We start from the raw sequence: 19,228 nt of genomic DNA, 5'->3' as shown, positions 1-19,228 counted from the left end.
TTCACTTTTGACTGTGTTTTGTACAGTGGAATCAGAGTGGGCTACACACCAGATGTGTTGACTGAGGCCACAGCAGAGCTAAGTGTAGCCTTACTGCTAGCCACGTGTCGACGCCTGCCAGAAGCTATACAAGAGGTAAAAAGGTAAGCAGTTAAGAAAGAATGCAGCATAATGTCATTTGATAACTCTTTAGTTTACAGTGTAATCATGGTCTGAGCTATGATTAGGTTACTAGAAGTATATTAAGAAAACAATCCCCAGTTCCCATCTGTAAACTACTCAATACCTCCCCCTATTTTATACAGATGTGGTGAGGGGGAGATATTTGTATTCCAAATTCAGGAGAGCAGCCTAGGATGACAACACTCCTCCTCCGAAGTACAGCGAGTGAGCTTTGTCACCTCAGGACAATAAGTGTGTTACTGACAGGATCACTAGGCGAAAGAAAAAAGGCTGACAAAAAGAAAAAGCATGCACCCACCACATCTAAGGACTGGTAAACTTCTATATATTACATTCTTGTTCTTGGGTTAAGACATGCTTCAAAGCGATAAATAAAGGCTACTTTTTTTAAATTAAAATAAAAAAAAGGTTATACTTTCCTGCCTGTTCAACAATATTGCAGAGAGCACTCCCTTACCCCTCAGATCCCTCCTCTTTTGGAAGCCTCCTGCTGGCACTTTCAGCTTCTTTGTGCTCTTGGTGCCTCCTTAGCAAGCCGCATGCTATGGGGGCATCCGTGTGAGCACACTCCCAAGCACACACATTTCTGGTAAGCCATGCCCCAGCTCCTTCCCCACAGGCATTTGACAGCAGCAGTAACCTAGGGCTCTCACCAAACGGAGCTTCCCCTTTTGGGTAGAGTTTTGCTTTAATGTCTGGTTTTAGCCTCTTGCTATTATGGTAAATATAAAAAAGCAGCCATGTATGAATTAGAAATATTTGCTATGTATACTATAACTGTAAATTTAGTGCTCATGCAATTGAATATGCAATTATTACACAGAAAATGCAGAATGGGTCACCAAATCCAACATAAAAAGGGGAGGCACCGTACACCTTAAATCCTAATTAGAGGTACCACATCCTAAACAATGAAAATATATACACAGTTGTGCTCATATGTTTACATACCCTGGCAGAACTTATGATTTCTTGGCCGTTTTTTTAGAGAATATGAATAACACAAAAACATTTCTTTCATTCATGGTTAGTGTTTGGCTGAAGCCATTTATTATCAATCAACTGTGTTTACTCTTTTTAAATTATAATGACAACAGAAACTACCCAAATGACCCTGATCAAAAATTGACATTCCCTGTAATGTTTGGCCTTAGTGCAGACACAGAAGGTGGCACACACAGGTTAAAATGGCAATTAAAGTTTAATTTCCCACATTTGTGACTTTTTAAGTCACAATTAGTGTCTGTGTATAAATAGTCAATGAGTTTGTTAGCTCTCACATGGATGCACTTAGCAGGCTAGACACTGAGCCATGAGGAGGTAGAAAAGAACAATAAAAGACCTGCGTAACAAGGTAATGAAACTTTACAAAGATGGAAAAGGATATAAAAAGATATCCAAAGCCTTGAATATGGCAGTCAGTACTGTTCAATCGCCTATTAAGAAGTAGAAAATTAGGGGCTCTTTTGATACCAAGCCAAGGTCAGGTAGATCAAGAAAGACTGCAGCCACAAATAGAGGACAAATTTCCCAGGATAAAAGGAAAAACCCACAGGTAACCACAGGAGAAATGCAGGCTGCTCTCCAAAAAGATGACTGTTCTTTTCTACCTCCTTGTGGCTTAGTGTCTAGCCTACTTGGTGCATGCATGTGAGTGCTAACAACAAACTCATTGACTATTACACAGACACTAATTGTAATTTTTAAAGCCACAAATGTGGGAAATTTACCTTTTTAATTGCCATTTTAACTTGTGTGTGCCACCTTCTGTGTCTGTACCAAGGCCAAACATTCCAGGGTATGTAATCTGTTGATCAGGGTCATTTGGGTAGTTTCTGTTGCTATTATGATTTAAAAAGAGTAAACGCGGTTGATTGATAATAAATTTTAGCCAAACGCTAACCATGAGTGAAAGAAAAGTTTTTGTGTTATCATTCATATTCTCTGAAAAATGGCCAAGAAGTCATAAATTCGGCCAGGGTATGTAAACTTATGAGCACAATTGTGTGTATGTATACACATACTCGTATATAAAAATCTCTATCCCTAATGGGAAAAAAAACCAAAAGGACTTTAAAGGTACCAAGTCCAAACTAACTATATATAAAATCCAACATTTTTTTTCCATTTAAAAAGAAAAAAGTCACGTCTCAAGAAAGGCAATGCACCTTGAAGATTCTGAGACCACATGGAAAAAGGTGTTATGGTGAGATTAGACTAGAATTTAATGATTTGGCCTCAACACCAATCAATATATCTGGAAATCTAATACAGCCCACCATCCAAATAACACCATTCCTACATTAAAGTATGGAGGTGGTAATGTCCTGTCATGAGGCAGCAGGGACTGGATCACTTGTCAGGATAGAAGGAAAAATGAATGGGGCAAAATACCATCAAATTCTTGACCAAATTTCTGCTGCTCTCTACCAGAAAGTTGTCAATAGGAAGAAGATTTACCTTCTAACATAATGACCCAAAGCACACAGCAAAACGGAACACACCGTGGTTGAAGGAGAAAAAGGTGAATGTCCTTACATGTCCTATTCATAGCCCAGACTTAAACCTCATTGAAAATCTGTGGAATGACTTAGACTGCAGCCCACATACAGTCATCATGAAATTTAACTGAACTTAAGCAGTTCTGCAAAAAAGAGTGGGCAAATATTGCAAAGAGTAGATGTGCAATGTTAGTAGAGAGACATATCCCAACAGACTAAATGATGTAATTAAAGTAAAATGTGGTTCAACAAAATACTGTCACAAGAGTTATCTGGGTTATCCTTTTTTTTTCCTACTCAGTAATTCTGTTTTTGACTTTTTTCTGGTATGTTGGTGTTGTACAGTATCTTTCACTTGGATGTTATAAGTTGCAGAAGAGTAAATACAGCTGGATAAAACAAAATCTGTGTCTGTCTTCAGTTCAGGCTGTAAACAAAATGTGATTATTTTAAAGAGGGGCGGTTCTTTTCTGTAGTTCATTTTTTTTACTTGGTACTTTTAAAGCCCTTTATTTTCTCTTTTTTTTTTTTTTAGGAAGCCTTATATTCATATTGTAAATATTCTATTTATGTAAATGCATGCATATTATTGTCCAAAAGAGCAGCCATGTTCCTCTTGAGACTGGTCAAATCCTGGAGGAAACCATATGTGGGGTGGGGGGAGTCAAGAATAACCCTATAGTTGCCCTGAGAGCAATGGTGTATAGTTACAATGGAGTCATATTCGTGATTCAAAGACCTTACCAGGGTTAAACTTAATCCATGACCTACATCGGTACTGTTTGCCAAATATAATCAAGTATATGTTCTACTTATTAAAGGCTCAATGCACAGGTTATATGTACCCTTTTATATCATTATATTTTGTAATTCAGTATTATGGCCTTCATTATGTACTTCTGTAATTCTCTGTCCTATTATAACCAAGTTGCACAATAAAAATACATTTTATTTATTTTCCTTTTCTTTATCTGGCTGCTAATTATGTAAAGTTAAGTGAGGCATCGGTCTCAAGGTACTGTACGCTATATACTCTACTTGAGGCACTGTTATTACTGTTGAAATGTGCAATGCCAAAGACCGGAGGAGGGTTCCTCCTCCACAAATTTATTGCTGTTCACTAGGCGTGTTCTTAACTTCATTTCTGCTTATGTCCATTATCTATATTTGTACCTTTTTTTGTTCTGCTGTTTTATTTTTCTAAACTAAAATAAAAACGTTATTTGAAAAAAAAAAAAAAATGTTAAAAACCTATGCTAACATTTTTTTTGTCTTAAAGTGGAGGATGGAAATCATGGTCTCCTACGTGGATGTGTGGGTATGGATTGTCTAACAGCACTGTTGGAATCATTGGCTTGGGAAGAATAGGTAATGAATGTAAAATGTTGCTCTAAGTGCAGTTTATCAGCTTTCTTTTCACAATTCTGCATTTATTTATTGAGGTTTCTCGGAAAAAGTATAATTTAAAGTTACACTAAAGCTTCAATTTTTTTAGTCTAATACTGGTGGAAAAAAACATCTCCATGTGCTACTTCCTGGTGTGTACAACTTCTTCCTTTCATCCGAATCATGTCATCCTTTCAGTGCTGGCACTGCTGTCCACTACTTCAGGGTCTCCTTCTACAGCACGTGTCAAACACAAGGACCGAATCCAGCACACCAGGCCTTTTCTTGTGGTCCTGTGATTCTGCACCTCTCTGCAGCCACAGTATACCCTTGTCTACACCTCCCCTAGTCTCAGCATTCAGCAGACATGGCAGCCCTCCTCTGATCCTCCTCCAGACCCTGCACTTTTTTGCTTCCCAGCTCTGCCCCAGCTTCTTCCTGGCAGCAGCACAAGGTAAAGGTGTGGGGTGCTCTTGACTTCTAATAGTGGGGGCGGGGGGAGACTTTTGATATCTGCTATAGGAGGGGGTGTTGCTCTGGACATCAAGTCTAACAGATTCAACTGGCCCTTAGAGGGCAACCATAATGCTGATGTGGCCAGCAATCAAATTTAGTTTTACACCCCTGATCTACAGCCTCCCATGGTTATCACCATTGCATACACACTCCCGGCATGCAGCCATTCCCAGAAATTGTCTAGAGCAGCAAGCTGCTCCTCCTTCTCTCTCCTCTGTCCTCCCAGTGTGCATGCTTCTCCTGTCCTCACTTTGTAATCCAGTGAATGCCATCCCTTACTCAGAAGCTCAGGGAAACTGGGTTCTGAGGCAGGGGAGTGAAAGTGTTTGGCCTCACTGGTGCATTTAAAAATATTTGGGGCATGTTACACTGCTTAAAAGCAGCAAATTAACTAAATAAAAGCTGAGCATTTAGAACCACTTTAATCAGCCTTAGTCAGAATTATACAGAGTTAAGTACTAAATGGAAGTATAGGATTAATTAAAACTTAAAGTAGCAGTACAAGATGAATTCTAATTGGTTGCTCTGTGTTACTGCTCTGAAAAACTGAACTAAAGTCAGCATCATGGTGGGTAGGCTTTAGCCATAATGTGCTGATATGCACAGCATATTTGTCTTCTTTTGGGTCCTAAACTTGATTGACTGGGGTGATTGGCTGGGGTGACATACCTTCTACGCATACTCACAAGAGTTACTTGGAGTAAGTGTCTCAGCACCCGACACTGCACACATGCACAGTTGTCTGTAAAATTAGTAAAAATTGCTAGCAGGCAGATGAAGAGATTTAATGGCAGAAGAGACATAGGGGGTTATTTACTAAAGTCAAATCCACTTTGCACTGCAAGTGCACTTGGAAGTGCAGTCACTGTAGATCTGAGGGGGACATGCAAGGAAAAAAAAAACGGAAAATTGTATACTCACCTTTCCGTAATTTTCCTTTCCTGACGCATCCCATGGCAGCACACACAGTGGGTTGTGACTCCGCCTCCACAACCTGATAGGACTGGTTAGCTATAAGGTTTGAAGAGGAGTCCACCGTTGCATTCTCAGTAACTATCACCTTAGAGGGGTGGGATCCTGTGTGCTGCCATGGGATGCGTCAGGAAAGGAAAATTACGGAAAGGTGAGTATACAATTTTCCGTTTTCCTGACGCATCATGGCAGCACACACAGTGGGAAATAACTCGCTACATGGGAGGGTGCGTTTTAGAAGTTTTCTTTATTTACTCAAGTACAGGATATAGATGAGCTTGATTGAATAATTGATCTCCCGAACTCAACCGTGGTTAATTGAGCCGGATCTATTCTATAGTGAGACATGAATGTGGTTTTTGATGACCAAGTTGCTGCCTTGCAAATAGTCTCTGGTGATACTCTGCTGTATGCTGCCCATGAGGTCGCCATCGCTCTCGTCGAATGCGCTTTCAGGCTTTCCGGTATTGGAAGATGTTGAACTAGATATGCTTTTTTGATGGCTTTAATCAACCATGAGGATATTGTTCTTGAGGAAGCCGCTTGACCTTTTTTGGCGCCATGCGGAATGACGAGGAGGTTTTCTGACTTCCTGAATGGAGCGGTAGCCTCCAGGTGGGCGGATATTGCAGACTTCACGTCCAGAGGGTGTGGGTTTCCATCTGTGTTGAGAAATACGGGAAGATTGATCTCCGGATTAAAGTGGAAGCTAGAAGCTACCTTTGGCACAAACCGTTCCGAAGGTCTGAGTACGACCCTGTCTGGGAAGAAAACTAGGTGTGGTTCTTTGATTAGTAGAGCTTGCAGCTCAGAGACCCTCTTGGCCGATGTGATTGCAACTAGAAACGATAGCTTTAGTGTCAAGTCCCATAGGGATATTGATCCCCCCGTCGAGAAAGGTTCTTTGGTTAAAGCTTCCAGGACAATCGATAGGTCCCAGGTCGGAAAAATTGGTTTTCTAGGAGGCCTTATTTTTAGGCATGCTTTCTGAAATTGGATGATGAGGGGATTTAAGGCCCACTTGATTCCTGTCATTGCGGATATGGCAGAGACATGAACTTTTAAAGTGCTTGATCTTAAGCCTTTCTCTAGGCCTAGTTGTAGGAATTCTAACACCTGAGAGACTGAAGGAGAAAGGGGATTCCAGGACTGTAGCTGGGCTATTGCAGAAAATCTTTTCCAAATCTTATTATATATGTCGTTTGTCGACTTCTTCCTTGCTTGTTGTAAGGTGGATATTACTCTTAATGAACAACCCTGATCTAGTAACCTTTCCCTTTCAGTTTCCAAGCCGTCAGGTGTAGTCGTTCTGGTGACGGGTGTAGAAATTTCCCCTGTGAGAGCAAGTCTGGGAACAGTGGAAGTGGGAGAGGCTCTTCTGTGCTCAATTGCAGGATGGCCGGAAACCACGGTCTTCTGGGCCAGAAGGGCAACACTGCTATTACCGTGGAAGACGAAGTCCTCAGTCTGGCCAGAAACCTGGCTATCAAGGGCACCGGAGGGAATATGTAACCAAGGCAAAACTCCCAAGGATGGTGGAGACAGTCGATCCCTGTTGCTGCTGGATAGGCGGTCCTTGCTAAGAAGCGAGTGCATTTGCGATTCGCTGGAGTCGCTGCCAGATCTATGTCGGGAACACCCCATTTGTGTGTCAGAAGAGTAAAGGCCTTGTGACTGAGAGACCACTCGTTGTTTGAAATAAATATTCGACTTAGATCGTCCGCGAGTTGGTTGTGAATTGCAGGTACGTATACTGCCTTCAGATCCGTCAGGTAGACTTGGGCCCACTCGATTATAGGTCGTACTTCCCGCATTAGGACTTTGCTTCTTGTGCCCCCTTGCCTGTGGACATAATTCACAGCCACTGTGTTGTCCATACGCAGGAGGACATTCTTCCCTGAAAGGAGAGGACTGAAAGTTAGAAGTGCTTGCCATGCAGCCCTGAGTTCCAGAACATTCGAGACTATCCCCTGTGGACAGAAGGGCCAGCGGCCCTGTGCTCCCCGATCTAGATGATACGCACCCCAACCAAGGTAACTGGCATCTGACGTTACTATTTCTGGGAGTGGATGAACGATAGGACGACGGCGAGTTAGATTGTTGGTTTGAGTCCACCAACGTACTGACTCCTTGACTGCTCTGGTGATTGTTATTTGTTGTGACATGGACACCCCGTTCCATTGTTTTAGGAACGAATTCTGAAATACCCTGGAGTTCCATTGAGACCAGTGAACCATTAGAAAGGTTGATGACATTGAGCCCAGAATACTTAAGCATTTTCTTGCAGATAGGTGTTCTACTGATAGTAGCTTTCTCACTTTGCGGATAAGAGGACGAATTTTCTCCTGGGGAAGCCCTACCGTGTTGGATCTGGTGTCCAATTCGGCTCCTAGGAAGACCATCTTCTGCACTGGGACCAGGTTGCTCTTCCTCCAATTCACTATCCACCCGAATTGCTGGAGTGTGGAAATCAGAATTGAACGATGTCGTAGAAGTATTTCTCGGCTGTCTGCTAGAAGAAGAATATCGTCGAGGTAGTGTAGGACTCTTAGACCTCTTTCTCTCAGTAGTGCTATAACCGGAAGTAACACCTTTGTGAAGGTCCTGGGTGCCGTTGATATCCCAAATGGGAGGCTTTTGAATTGAAAGTGTTGTTTGCCTATCGCAAAGCGTAGATACTTTTGAAAGGTTTGATGCACTGGAATGTGTAGATAAGCGTCGGATAAATCGACCGAGAGCATCCAATCTTTCTCCCCTATTGCTAGTAATATTGATTGGAGACTCTCCATCTTGAATGATTCGACTAGAATCATTTGGTTTAACTTCTTTAAATCCAACACGGGCCTCAGGTCGCCTGTTTTCTTTGACACCAAGAAAAGGGGGGAGTAGAACCCCTCTCCTCTCTGCTCCTGTGGAACTTCTATAATTGCTTGCTTCTGGAGCAACTCCATAATGTATCTGACTAAAAGCTTTCGCTTCAGGCGCGAAAAGGGTAGCTTGGTAGATTTGTAGTGGTTTTTTGGCGGTTTTTGCTTGAATTTCCACCTGTGACCTTGCTGAATGGTGGATATCGCCCAGGGTTCTTCTATTTTGTCTACCCAAGTTTGGGCAAATAGCCTCAGCCTCGCACCAACTATTGCGGGCTGGGCATGCGTGGCATCAAAAAGATTTTTGTTGGTCTCCCGGCGCGGTTGTCTTCGATTTTTGGACTCTTACAAAAGAGGGTTGTGTGCTTCGCCAATTCCGTTTGAATTCTTTGCCGGGTCTATAGGACCTTACGTCCCGGTACCTTTCCGGAAGGTGACGTCTGAAAGGCGGATTTTTCTGCTGCTTGGATCTTCTGTCCGATGGTATTAGACCCGATTTTCCCCCCGTGACCTTTGATATTGCGGAATCTAATTTTGAGCCAAAAAGGTTAGTGCCATCATAAGGGATCTTGCACCAGCTGGATTTGGAAGTCGCATCAGCAACCCAAGGTTTTAGCCAGAGAGCCCTTCTGGAAGTTACTGAGGCCAGCATTGCTCTTGCTGATGACCGAATAACGTCCACTGCCGCCTCCGCTACGAAATCACCCGCAAGGCTAAGTTCCTGCAGAGCTGAAATAATTTTGTCTTGGTCCGCCGCTTCTGCGATTAATTTTTCAACTCCAGATGTCCAGGAGGTGATGGCTCTACCGACCGCTGCTAGGGCGATTGCGGGCCTACAGGCCCCCCCCGCTGCTGAGTAGGCTTTCTTAAGGTCGAGATCGATTTTGCGATCCATCACATCTCTAAAGGTTACGGCGTCCTCTATTGGTAGGGTTACATGGCGCGCTAAGCGCATCAGTGATGAGTCTACCACGGGAGCAGAGATAAGAGGATTCACTGCTGGCTCTTTTAGGGGATAGAGCTTCGCTAATCTGTTATTTAAGCCGGATTTCTTTTCTGGTTTTTGCCATTCATCTCTTATGAGCTCCTCTAGCTCTTCGATAAAGGGGAAGACCTCAGGGTCTTTTTTTAGGTTAGGGAAGTATTTCCTTAACTTAGGCGGAACGTCTCTCTCTTCCTCCCAACCGATCGCCTCCTTAACCGATTTCGCAAAGGGGTTTATTAACGCAAAGTCAAAAACTGTAGGAGTCAGAGGGTCCTCATCCTCTGGGGAGTCATCTGGATCCTGAGGAGAATGAGAGGTTGAGGCTGAGTTAGATGACCTGATTGGGTCATAAGCTGTCACCTGCAGGATCGTTTCCTTAACTGAGTCTCTTATAATATTGGAGGCTTCTCTAGCGTCCGCTTCCTTGTCCCGGGTTGCTTCCTCCAGACAGACTTGGCAGACAAGCTTACTAGGTAATGCTTGCGCTCCGCAGACCCAGCAGGTATTAACCGCAGGACGGGTATGGTGTTCCTCTCGATGTGAGGATGGCGATTCTCTGCGATGACGGGAAGACCTTGACCGACTTCGCCGAGAGTGAGAGTGTCTTGAGGGGGAACGTTCCTTTCTTTTAGAATGGGATGACCCCGAAGACCTGCCAGAGCTACCAAAATGAAAGGTATTAGTGGCAGAGCTCTCTTTTTCTCCTCTTCGCTACTTACCAATCCATACGCCCCCTTACCTTATGGTTCTAGGATGGTCTACTAAGGCAGCGGTCTCCATGAGGAAGAATAGAGTACACCTGTGACCAGAGGTTTTCAGTATAAGAGCCAATGCAGAGTATGGGCAGAAGGTGCAGCAAATAAATGAATGGCAAAGTGCATAAGGATGAAAGAAAAGCAGCTTACCAGAGTTCAGGAGGACTTGTCTTGCAAGGCAGCAGGCTGTGTGCAGAGATCAGGCTGGTAGATGGCGTGTAAGGCACAAGCAGCACTTCAAAACGAAAATGACATTTTTTAAATAGCCCGCCGTCGCTGGAGGAATGACGTCACCGCCGCGCATGCGCACTGGCCGCCTGCGCCGCCCTGCGCCATCTTGGATGCTGGCAAACGCAGAGGGCAAGGGAGAGTGTCACTTCCTGAGCGCCGAACATCCAGACGGAACCGCCATGATGGAAGGGACACAGCGCCGTGGGACTACAGGGCTCAGCATGCCCAGAGTGGGAAAAGGAAGGAAAAAAAAAAAAAAAAGGAAAAAAGAAGGAAGGAAACTGAGGACTGAAACAGAAGGTAGGCAGAGAACGGAGACATGTTGGGGAGCTCAACAGATAGGAAAAGGGGGGAGACCGCTGCAGTTATTACAACCTTTTTAAGGTTGTTGTTGTTTTTTCTTAAAAAGGCTTGCTGCTTAGTAATTTTTTGCCCCTGAGACCACCAGAGTGGGGCTCCCTGCGTTATGGCTCATTTAGAGACCGTACGGACAGGGACTTCCAAGTAGGAGAGTCTGAACCTAGCTGGGGTGGTGCGGTAAGGGGTTCCTTGCTAACCGAACTCGAACGTAATGTCCCATACAGGTGAGGAAAAAAAGGAGAATGCAACGGTGGACTCCTCTTCAAACCTTATAGCTAACCAGTCCTATCAGGTTGTGGAGGCGGAGTCACAACCCACTGTGTGTGCTGCCATGATGCGTCAGGAAACAGCATTTTAGCTTGCACATGATTGGGTGATAAAATAATCGGCTTTCCCTCATTTCAGATTTTCCCCTCAGATCTATAGCGACTGCACTTCCAAGTGCACTTGAAGTGCATTGTAGCACAAAGTGGATTTTCCTTTAGTAAATCAACCCCATAGTCTCTTCTGCCATAAATACCTACATGCTAGTACATATTTTTGAATTTTTATTAAATTTTTATTTATTTTTTTTCATTAGAATTACAAGTTTTCAGTTCCACTTTAATGTGAAATTATCATTAAAAAAAAACAAAAAAAAACTGCTGTCTGTTTTAAAGTAAAACACAAATATATTAAAACCCCTTTCACACTGGAGCGTTTTTCAGGTGCTTTAGCGTTAAAAAAAGCGCCTGTAAAGTGCTTGAAAGAAGCCTAATCTGCAATCCCAATGTGAAATCCCAAGTGCTTTAAGAGCCCTTTCACAATGTCAGGGCCCAAAAAACGCTCGTAAAGCACGGCTTAAACTAGCAGCGCTTTACTAGCATTTTTCAATCGCTATTGGGGCGCTGTTAACCCCTGCTAGTGGGCAAATAAAGGGTTAAAAGCGTCCAGAAAGCGCTGCTGCCAAAGGCACTTTGCAGGCGCTTCCCATTGATTTCAATGGGAAGGGGCGCTTTTAGGAGCGGTGTATTCACCGCTCCAAAAGTGCTGCAAAGAAGCTGCTTGCAGGACTTTTTTTGACGCCCTGCCAGCTCCGCACTCGAGCTTTCACATTGGGATTGCAGTTGCGGCTTCTTTCAAGCGCTTTACAGGTGCTTTTTTTTATTTTATTTTTTTTATTATTTTTTTATTTTTTTTTTATTTTTTAATGCTAAAGTGCCTGAAAAACACCCCAGTGTGAAAGGGTTCTAACTTCCAGCACAGTGAAATGTTCTTTTCATTTGAGTGGACATTATTTATACTTTAATTTTTTTGTATGAATAATTGGATTATTTTATTCATTTTGTGGATTTTTTTTTTTTGCATTTACTTTATATGAAATATTTATTATGTAATTTTTGCACATTGTTTGCACCATATAGTGTGTAAGTTCACATAGTAGTAGATATTCGATACTGAAAGTAATTTATGGATAGGATGTGATTTTTACATTCGCAATGCTTTTTTGACCGCATACTATTCTTATTATTATTATAGAATAAATAAAGCATTGCTTGACACTTTTACTCTTGAAGGTTTTGGATGCTTTACCTCGGTCATGTAATTCTATTTACTATTACTATACTGACAGCAATTCACATATGTGTACCTCAGTGTGCTTTGAAACCATTCACCTTGTTTTTTTTTTCTCCCCTTGCCTTTCAGGACAGCACCATGGGGAATGCGTAGCTTCACCTCTTCATGGTAAATACTGCCATGACAATGCCGCTTTAAAAGCGGCTGCTTCCACCTTGCCATCAGTCCTGGTGTTTGCTCCGCCATGGTGGAAGCGCTGCTGGGGAACTAATGGGGAAGGGCTGCATTCTCTCCATGATTGAGAAGGTGGCAGTATCTGCTTGGCTTTTCCGTCACTGTGCAGCCCAGCCCAGCGCACCCCCCCCCCCCCAAGCACAGGAGAGGGGTACTTCGGTTTCTTCTTTCCCGTCTGGCTCATAGAAGTGATGGCCAGTTGGGAGATCCCGCTCCAAGTGCTCGGAGGCCGCGGTTGTGCTGTGTGTGCATGCCGAGAGAAGCTGAAGCTCTCGGCATGTTGGTTATTAGTCCCGTACGACTGGTGACGTTGCTTCCAGGGGGCAGGACGGCAAGTGGTTCTGGCCGTTGAAATGCAGGAGGAAGAGGCGGGTTGTCTGGCTGGGGTTTCCTTCCGACCCTCGAGTGTGGGGACGCCAGAAGAAGTTGACGTTTTAAAAGGCTCAGAAGTGGCAGGGGTGTGTCCTGATGATGGAGGAGTGAAGATGTGTGTCTGCTCAGCTCTGTGACCGTCGCAACTACTGAAGCCTCAAATGGGGGAGATTGCACTCACAGGAGACCCTGAACATGTCCCAACGCCGCCAGACCTTCTCCCAGCCACTGCAAACTGACCGATCCTGCCGCGGACAGTTGGAATCCTTCTTCCCGGAGTCCCACTGGCCAGAGACGAGGGGTTTCAAGATGGCGCTTGCTCAGGAGGCCTTACCACACAATGCGGCTGGGATGTCTCTGGCTGCAGCCTCTCCTTTCCCATTGGCAAGGGCGGTAAGCGACTCTGCCACTCCAGCTTCCCTGGGCTCCTCTCCCTCTCATGATAGAGAATCGGACATGGCAGAGCTTATGGGGGATGGAGACCTGAAGCACCATATCCTGGTCTTTCCCCACGAGGGATTGATCTAGAATGCTTTGCTGACAGAGTGTCGAAGGCTCTTAAGCAGGGCATATCACAGGTCCAGTCTGATACCACCCAGCTAGGGAACAGATTGGGGATATTGGAGCAGTGATTTGATGAAGCTCTCCCTACTATAGCTCTGCTAACTGATTGATGTGCTACACAGGATCAGAAGATTGAGTCCCTGCTATGCCAGATGGACAATTTTGAAAACCGCAGAAGACAAACGAATATACGTATCCGAGGCCTACTCGAAGCCACAGGCCCTAAAGATATTGTACGCACTCTGATTGGGGTGTTCAAGGAAATTCTGGAACTACCTAACACTGTCCCCATTGAGATCGACTGAGCCATAGGGCACTCAGGCCCCCGTCTCCGGATGTCAACAACCCTCGGGACATTATCTGCAGACTACACAAATATACCCTTAAAGATCGCATCCTGCAGAGAATGCACAGGAAACCATATTTTGAATTTGGGGCCCAAATTTTCCTTTACCAAGATCTCTCCAGGCGTACTCTCATGCAACGTAGAGCACTTCACCCTCTGCTGGCTGCCATTCAGGAAGCAGGCCTTGCCTACCGCTGGGGATTTCCATTTAACCTGCAGGTCATCAAGGAGGGCCGCCAAACCACGCTGCATACCAAGGATGGCCTACCACGCTTTCTGGCTGACTTAGGGCTAGACCCGGTCGATTTTTTTTTTTTTATTTTTTTTTTCTCCAGACTGGAGAGGGGCAGTGGACTTACCTGTCATTCAACTCCCTCAACCCTGGATACCTACTAAAAGCAGAAGCTGCATACGAAACCGTCAATGTAATGCCCCGTGTTCTTCCCCTGGTCCTTCTACTTCACAGGAGTGAAGACCTGACTATGCTCTGGCAGACTCGCCCTGTTGTATGCTATTGCTGGTCACACTTGATCCCCCTACCCCCTTTTTTATTTCTTTTTTCTGCTGGACAAGGCCAACTTGGGTCCGGGTCCAAGGCTTGAACTTTTCCAGCAAAGCTGTGGCGTTTTCCCAGACTGTGTACACCCTGGACCTGGGGCCCATGTCTAGGTTTGGAACTTTTAGGCCCAATAAGTTTGCTTCCCTTACCTCCATAGCACCTAATCAGCTGTGGTGGTCCGAGGAGGAGCCTCTCAGACCCTATATTGCCGGCTCACATACCCCCTGTAGGCCGCACTTTAATAGGTGTAGATCCTGGAATGGATCACGGACGGCAGCTGGGTGATTCCTTTACTATGGGAAGACCCCTCCTACTGTATCTACAGTTATCCCAACTAAGGGGCTGGCTACCCCCAGTCCATTTATGTGTTTTATGTCATACTCCAATGTTTTAATTTTTTTAATTTTACATGTGTTTTTTCTTTTTTATTGCTTTTCATTCTCTTTTCTTTTTTATCCCTGTGCTCTTATGACATGCCTTCTATACCTTCGCTCTCGCCGTGCCCGTCGGTGTTCTCCAAGGAGCGCCATCCCTCATAGTTGTCTATGGCATTGCTCAAGGTTATCTCATATAATGTTCGGGGTCTCTATTCTCCACATAAAAGAAGCAAGCTATGGTGGGAGCTAAAGAGGCTGAAAACCCAGGTAGTTTTCTTGCAGGAGACACATTTTACCACCCAGCCAGTACCCAAGCTACCTCATAAATTATTTAACTAATGGTTTCTTAGTACGACTCCCCCTGGCTAAGTCCAAGGGCACAGCTATAGCAATCCATAGATCCTGCCCCTTTCAACCCGGGGGGGGGGGGGGGGAGAGTCAGACCCTCAGGGCCGCTATGTGTTTGTGAAGGGGACACTCCATGGGAGGAAGTATACGTTTTGCTTCTGTATATGCCTCCAACTCAGGCCAACTTGCGTTCATAGATGCAGTGTTGGAAAAATTGGGAGAATTCCGGGAGGGCTCCTTGATAATAGGCAGTGACTTTAATTATGGTCCTGGTCCCCCTCCTAGACCCGTCATAGTCTACCGACTAATTCTCATGCCTTCATTAAATACTTCTGTCAAACCCTCCAGGACTACCTTCTAGTGGATAGTTGGAGAATTCTCCACCCTTCTGGATGAGACTTTAGCTATTACTCAAAAGGTCCACGATGCATATACTTGTATCGGCCTCTTATGTGTCAACCACTTTACCCTCGAGTCAATGCAGTTGGCATCTATTGAGAACACTACCATCTCAGACCACACATCGACTGCTGTTACCCTTAACCTGCCGGAAGGTACCCGTAGGACTTGGTCCTGGTGGCTGAATGAGAACTTACTGGATGATGCTGCAGTAGTCTCGGAGTGTCATGGAAGTCCTCACCCACTATTTAAAAAAAAAAAAAAACACGTCGTGACGACCTTAGTAAGGGGATAGTCTGGGAAAGTCACAAAGCTGTGCTGAGAGGAGAATTGATTTCCCAGGATGCAAAGCTTAAGAAGGCCCGCCAGGTGGACTTTCTGAGGGTCCTTGGTGCCCTCCAAGAGGAGGAGGTCCGGCATAGGAGTCATAGAGACCCTGAGGCACTAAACAAACTAACGGAACTTAGAGAGCTCTTTGCTCGCCTACTGGAACACAAGATCAGAAAACACCAAAGTTACCTGTCTCACAAATTTTATGAACACGGGAACATGTGTGGTCGGATGCTGGCTAGGGCCCTGTGGGGAAAAAATGGGTGCAGGGCCATATCCACAAGCTCTGCTCCCCTGGTGGAGATACACCCACTCAGACTCACTCCTCCAAAATAGCATCAGTGTTCCGTGACTACTATGCTGACCTTTACAACCTGGGCATGCAACTAGCTCCTGATGCCCAGGCAGCTGAGTTGTCTAATATACATACCTGTTTAACCTCGGCAGGCCTCCCTCCTTTTAGTAATGACCAGCGATCCACACTGGAATCTCCTACTACCCCTTCTGAAATTGAGTTGGTCGTGAAGTCCCTGCCAGGGGGTAAGAGTCCTGGTCCAGATAGCTACACCAAGACATAGTATGCTACCTTCTTGCCGCTTTTAATATGTCCAATGTGTAAATTTTTAAATTCCATAGCAGAAGGTAGCCAAATTCCTTCGGATGTCCTTCTAGCCCATATTACAGTGCTCCCGAAGGACGGTAAGGACTCCATGTTGCCACAAAGCTACCGCCCCATTTCACTGCTGAACACAGATCGAAAAATCCTTTCAAAAATGTTGGCGAACTGCATGAAACCTCTTGTGCCCATTGTTGTCCATTCGGACCAGACAGGATTTATTGTAGGCAGAGAGGCAAGGGATAATTCTATTAGGGCTATCCAACTCATTCACTGGCTCATGGATGCCTAGACCCCATGCCATACCTGATCCTATTGAGGGACGCAGAAAAAGCATTCGATCGCGTGGATTGGGCCTACATTAAGATAGTCTTAGGCCGCGTACACACGCGGGGACTGTTCGCCCAACTTTGTCCGTCAAACAGTTTCGGCAAACAGTCCGCTCAAAATTAGCATGGACGGACATGGCCACACACGACGAACGAACAGTTTGCTGAAACCGTGCGCGATAACGTGAACGGCACGTACGACGGGACGAAAAATACGACGTCCTATACACTGCATTATAACTTTCGGCGTGTAAATCCTTTCTGAGCATGCGCGGAACTTAGTTTGACGAACAAGCCTACACACGGGCGGACTGTTCGCTCAAACAAGGTATCAGCGGACAGTTTTTTACGGAATTTCCGAAAAACCTTGTTCGTCAAACTGTCCGCTGAAACTGTCCGCTGAAAGCCCACACACGAGCGGACTGTCCGCCCAAACACTGTTCAGCGGACAAAGTTGGGCGAACAGTCCACGCGTGTGTACGCGGCCTTAGTCTTAGAGCCCCTCGGGGTGGGACCGAACATGTTGACCTGGATAATGACTTTGTATTTGACACCTAGTGCTAAGGTTAAGGTAAAAAAAAATTCTCTTCTGGATTCCCCATCAGGAATGGCACAAGACAAGGGTGTCCCCTCTCACCCCTCCTCTTTACTCTGGCTCTCAAACCTCTTCACTGTGCAGGCAAATCTGGGATATCTCCAGCTTGACGGTGGGTAATACTGAACACAAGCTGTCCGCTTATGATGATGTACTCCACTTCCACCTCACACACCCCCTTGTCTCGTTGCCTAACCCAGTGTTACCCAACTCCAGTCCTCAAGGCGCCCCAGCAGGTCATGTTTTCAGGATTTCCCTCAGATGAAATGGCTGTGGTAATTACTAAGGCAGTGAAATTGATCAAATCACCTGTGCAAAATAATGGAAAGCCTGAAAACATGACCTGTTGGGGCGCCTAACCTTCAACTTTTTGGAATGCTCTCCAATTTTAAAATCAACTACCAAAAATCTGAGATTTTACCCATCCAACTACCCTCCTCCTTAGCAGGTAGCCTACAAGATGCTTTCCCTTTTGCCTGGGCTAAAACTTCTTTGAAGCACTTGGGCATAAAGCTCACGACTAACTTTGACACCCTATCTGTTAATAATTATCCTACACTGTTAGCCGCAGTTTGACGGGACATGGCCTCCTGGACTAAAATAGCCTTTACGTGGATAGGGCAGGTGAATATTATAAAGATTAATATCCTCCCAAGAATTTTTTTTTTTTTTATATATACAAATGGTACCGATTACCCCTACCCAAGGGCTTCTTCACCCAGCTTAACAGTATGCTGACTGGGTTTGTGTGGAATGGACAGAGACCATGTATTGCTCTGCAGCTGTTGAAGCGCTGAAAGGGTAGAGGCGGTCTGGAACTACCGGATGTCCAGAGGTATTATAGGGCTATAGTTCTCCAGCGGATCCTTAACTGGCGTTTCCATACGAAAACCAATTTGTGGGTGTCCCTGGAGAAATGCATGGCGGGCAGAAATCTGTCTTGTGCCCTGTGGTTGGCCCGGGAGCACAAGGGATTATCAGAGGGCACTTCCCCTTTGACTACTTTATGCTCTTCGAGTTTGGGATCGTATCAACCAATTATGGGCTCTGTGTCCCCACTGACCCTGCTTGGTGGATTCCTTTGGTCCATCCACCCCCCCGGGAAAAAGATTTATTTTCTTGGACCATGGACAGATGATGGTAATGCCAGTTGTGGTAATGTTTTAGAAAACGGAAAGCTATTAGCCCTTGAAGCTCTACAGGCCCAGAGCGGTGGTTTCCCTATGGACTTCTGGTGATACCAACAGCTTCATCATTTTTTTTTTTTTGCACAACACGGCCTCAGTTAGGGATGCATCCTCGATTACTCCCTCTTTGTGGCTGATGAACCTATGCCTCATGATATTGGCACTATATCAACTGCCGGGTTCTGCCATTCCCGAACCCAAGCCGACTCATTCTAGCTCCCTTAATTCCAAAATGCAGGAAACAAATTATAAGACTCTATTACACAGGTATAGAGTGCCTGCTGATTTAGCACGTATTTACCCTTCCACCCCTGACGGATGCTGGCGAGGCTGTGGCCACAAAGGCACGTTGGTACACCTCTGGTGGGAATGCCCAGTGATAGAACCTTTCTGGAAAGAAAGTTAAAGCACAGATGTATGATATTCTTGGCATAGACATTTCCCTATCTCCGCTGCATTTCCTTCTACATGTCCCTCCTCAACTGATCAGTCAATATAAGAAAAGCGCATTGCCTCACCTTTTGAATGCGGCTAGGAGCTTGCTACCAATATACTGGAAATGGGTACAATTTCCCAGTAAAGAGGAGAATATACGAGGGGTAAATAAGATAAGAGATGCGGAGGACTGGTTTGCAATCTGTAGGGGCAGGAAGGAACGC

The 19,228-nt window shown here is 45.0% G+C and overlaps 1 protein-coding gene across 2 annotated transcripts in view; it reads left to right on the top strand.

Annotated features, from left to right (window-relative positions):
- GRHPR (glyoxylate and hydroxypyruvate reductase) overlaps nucleotides 1-19,228 on the top strand; it is an 81,681-nt gene that overhangs the window by 30,376 nt on the left and 32,077 nt on the right. For both annotated transcript variants that reach the window (XM_077475364.1, XM_077475363.1), the window contains exons 4-5: nucleotides 27-143; nucleotides 3,964-4,052. In XM_077475364.1, coding sequence (XP_077331490.1) covers nucleotides 27-143; nucleotides 3,964-4,052 — 206 coding nt within the window. The remainder of the gene's footprint in view (nucleotides 1-26; nucleotides 144-3,963; nucleotides 4,053-19,228) is intronic.

The sequence above is a fragment of the Lithobates pipiens genome, unplaced genomic scaffold (assembly GCF_037356315.1).
Source record: "Lithobates pipiens isolate NorthernLeopardFrog02 unplaced genomic scaffold, aLitPip1_a1.2 Scaffold_13, whole genome shotgun sequence".
NCBI classification, from domain to species: domain Eukaryota; kingdom Metazoa; phylum Chordata; class Amphibia; order Anura; family Ranidae; genus Lithobates; species Lithobates pipiens.
The sequence above is the reverse complement of the archived record's forward strand: the minus strand, read 5'-3'. Positions and strand labels throughout refer to the sequence as shown.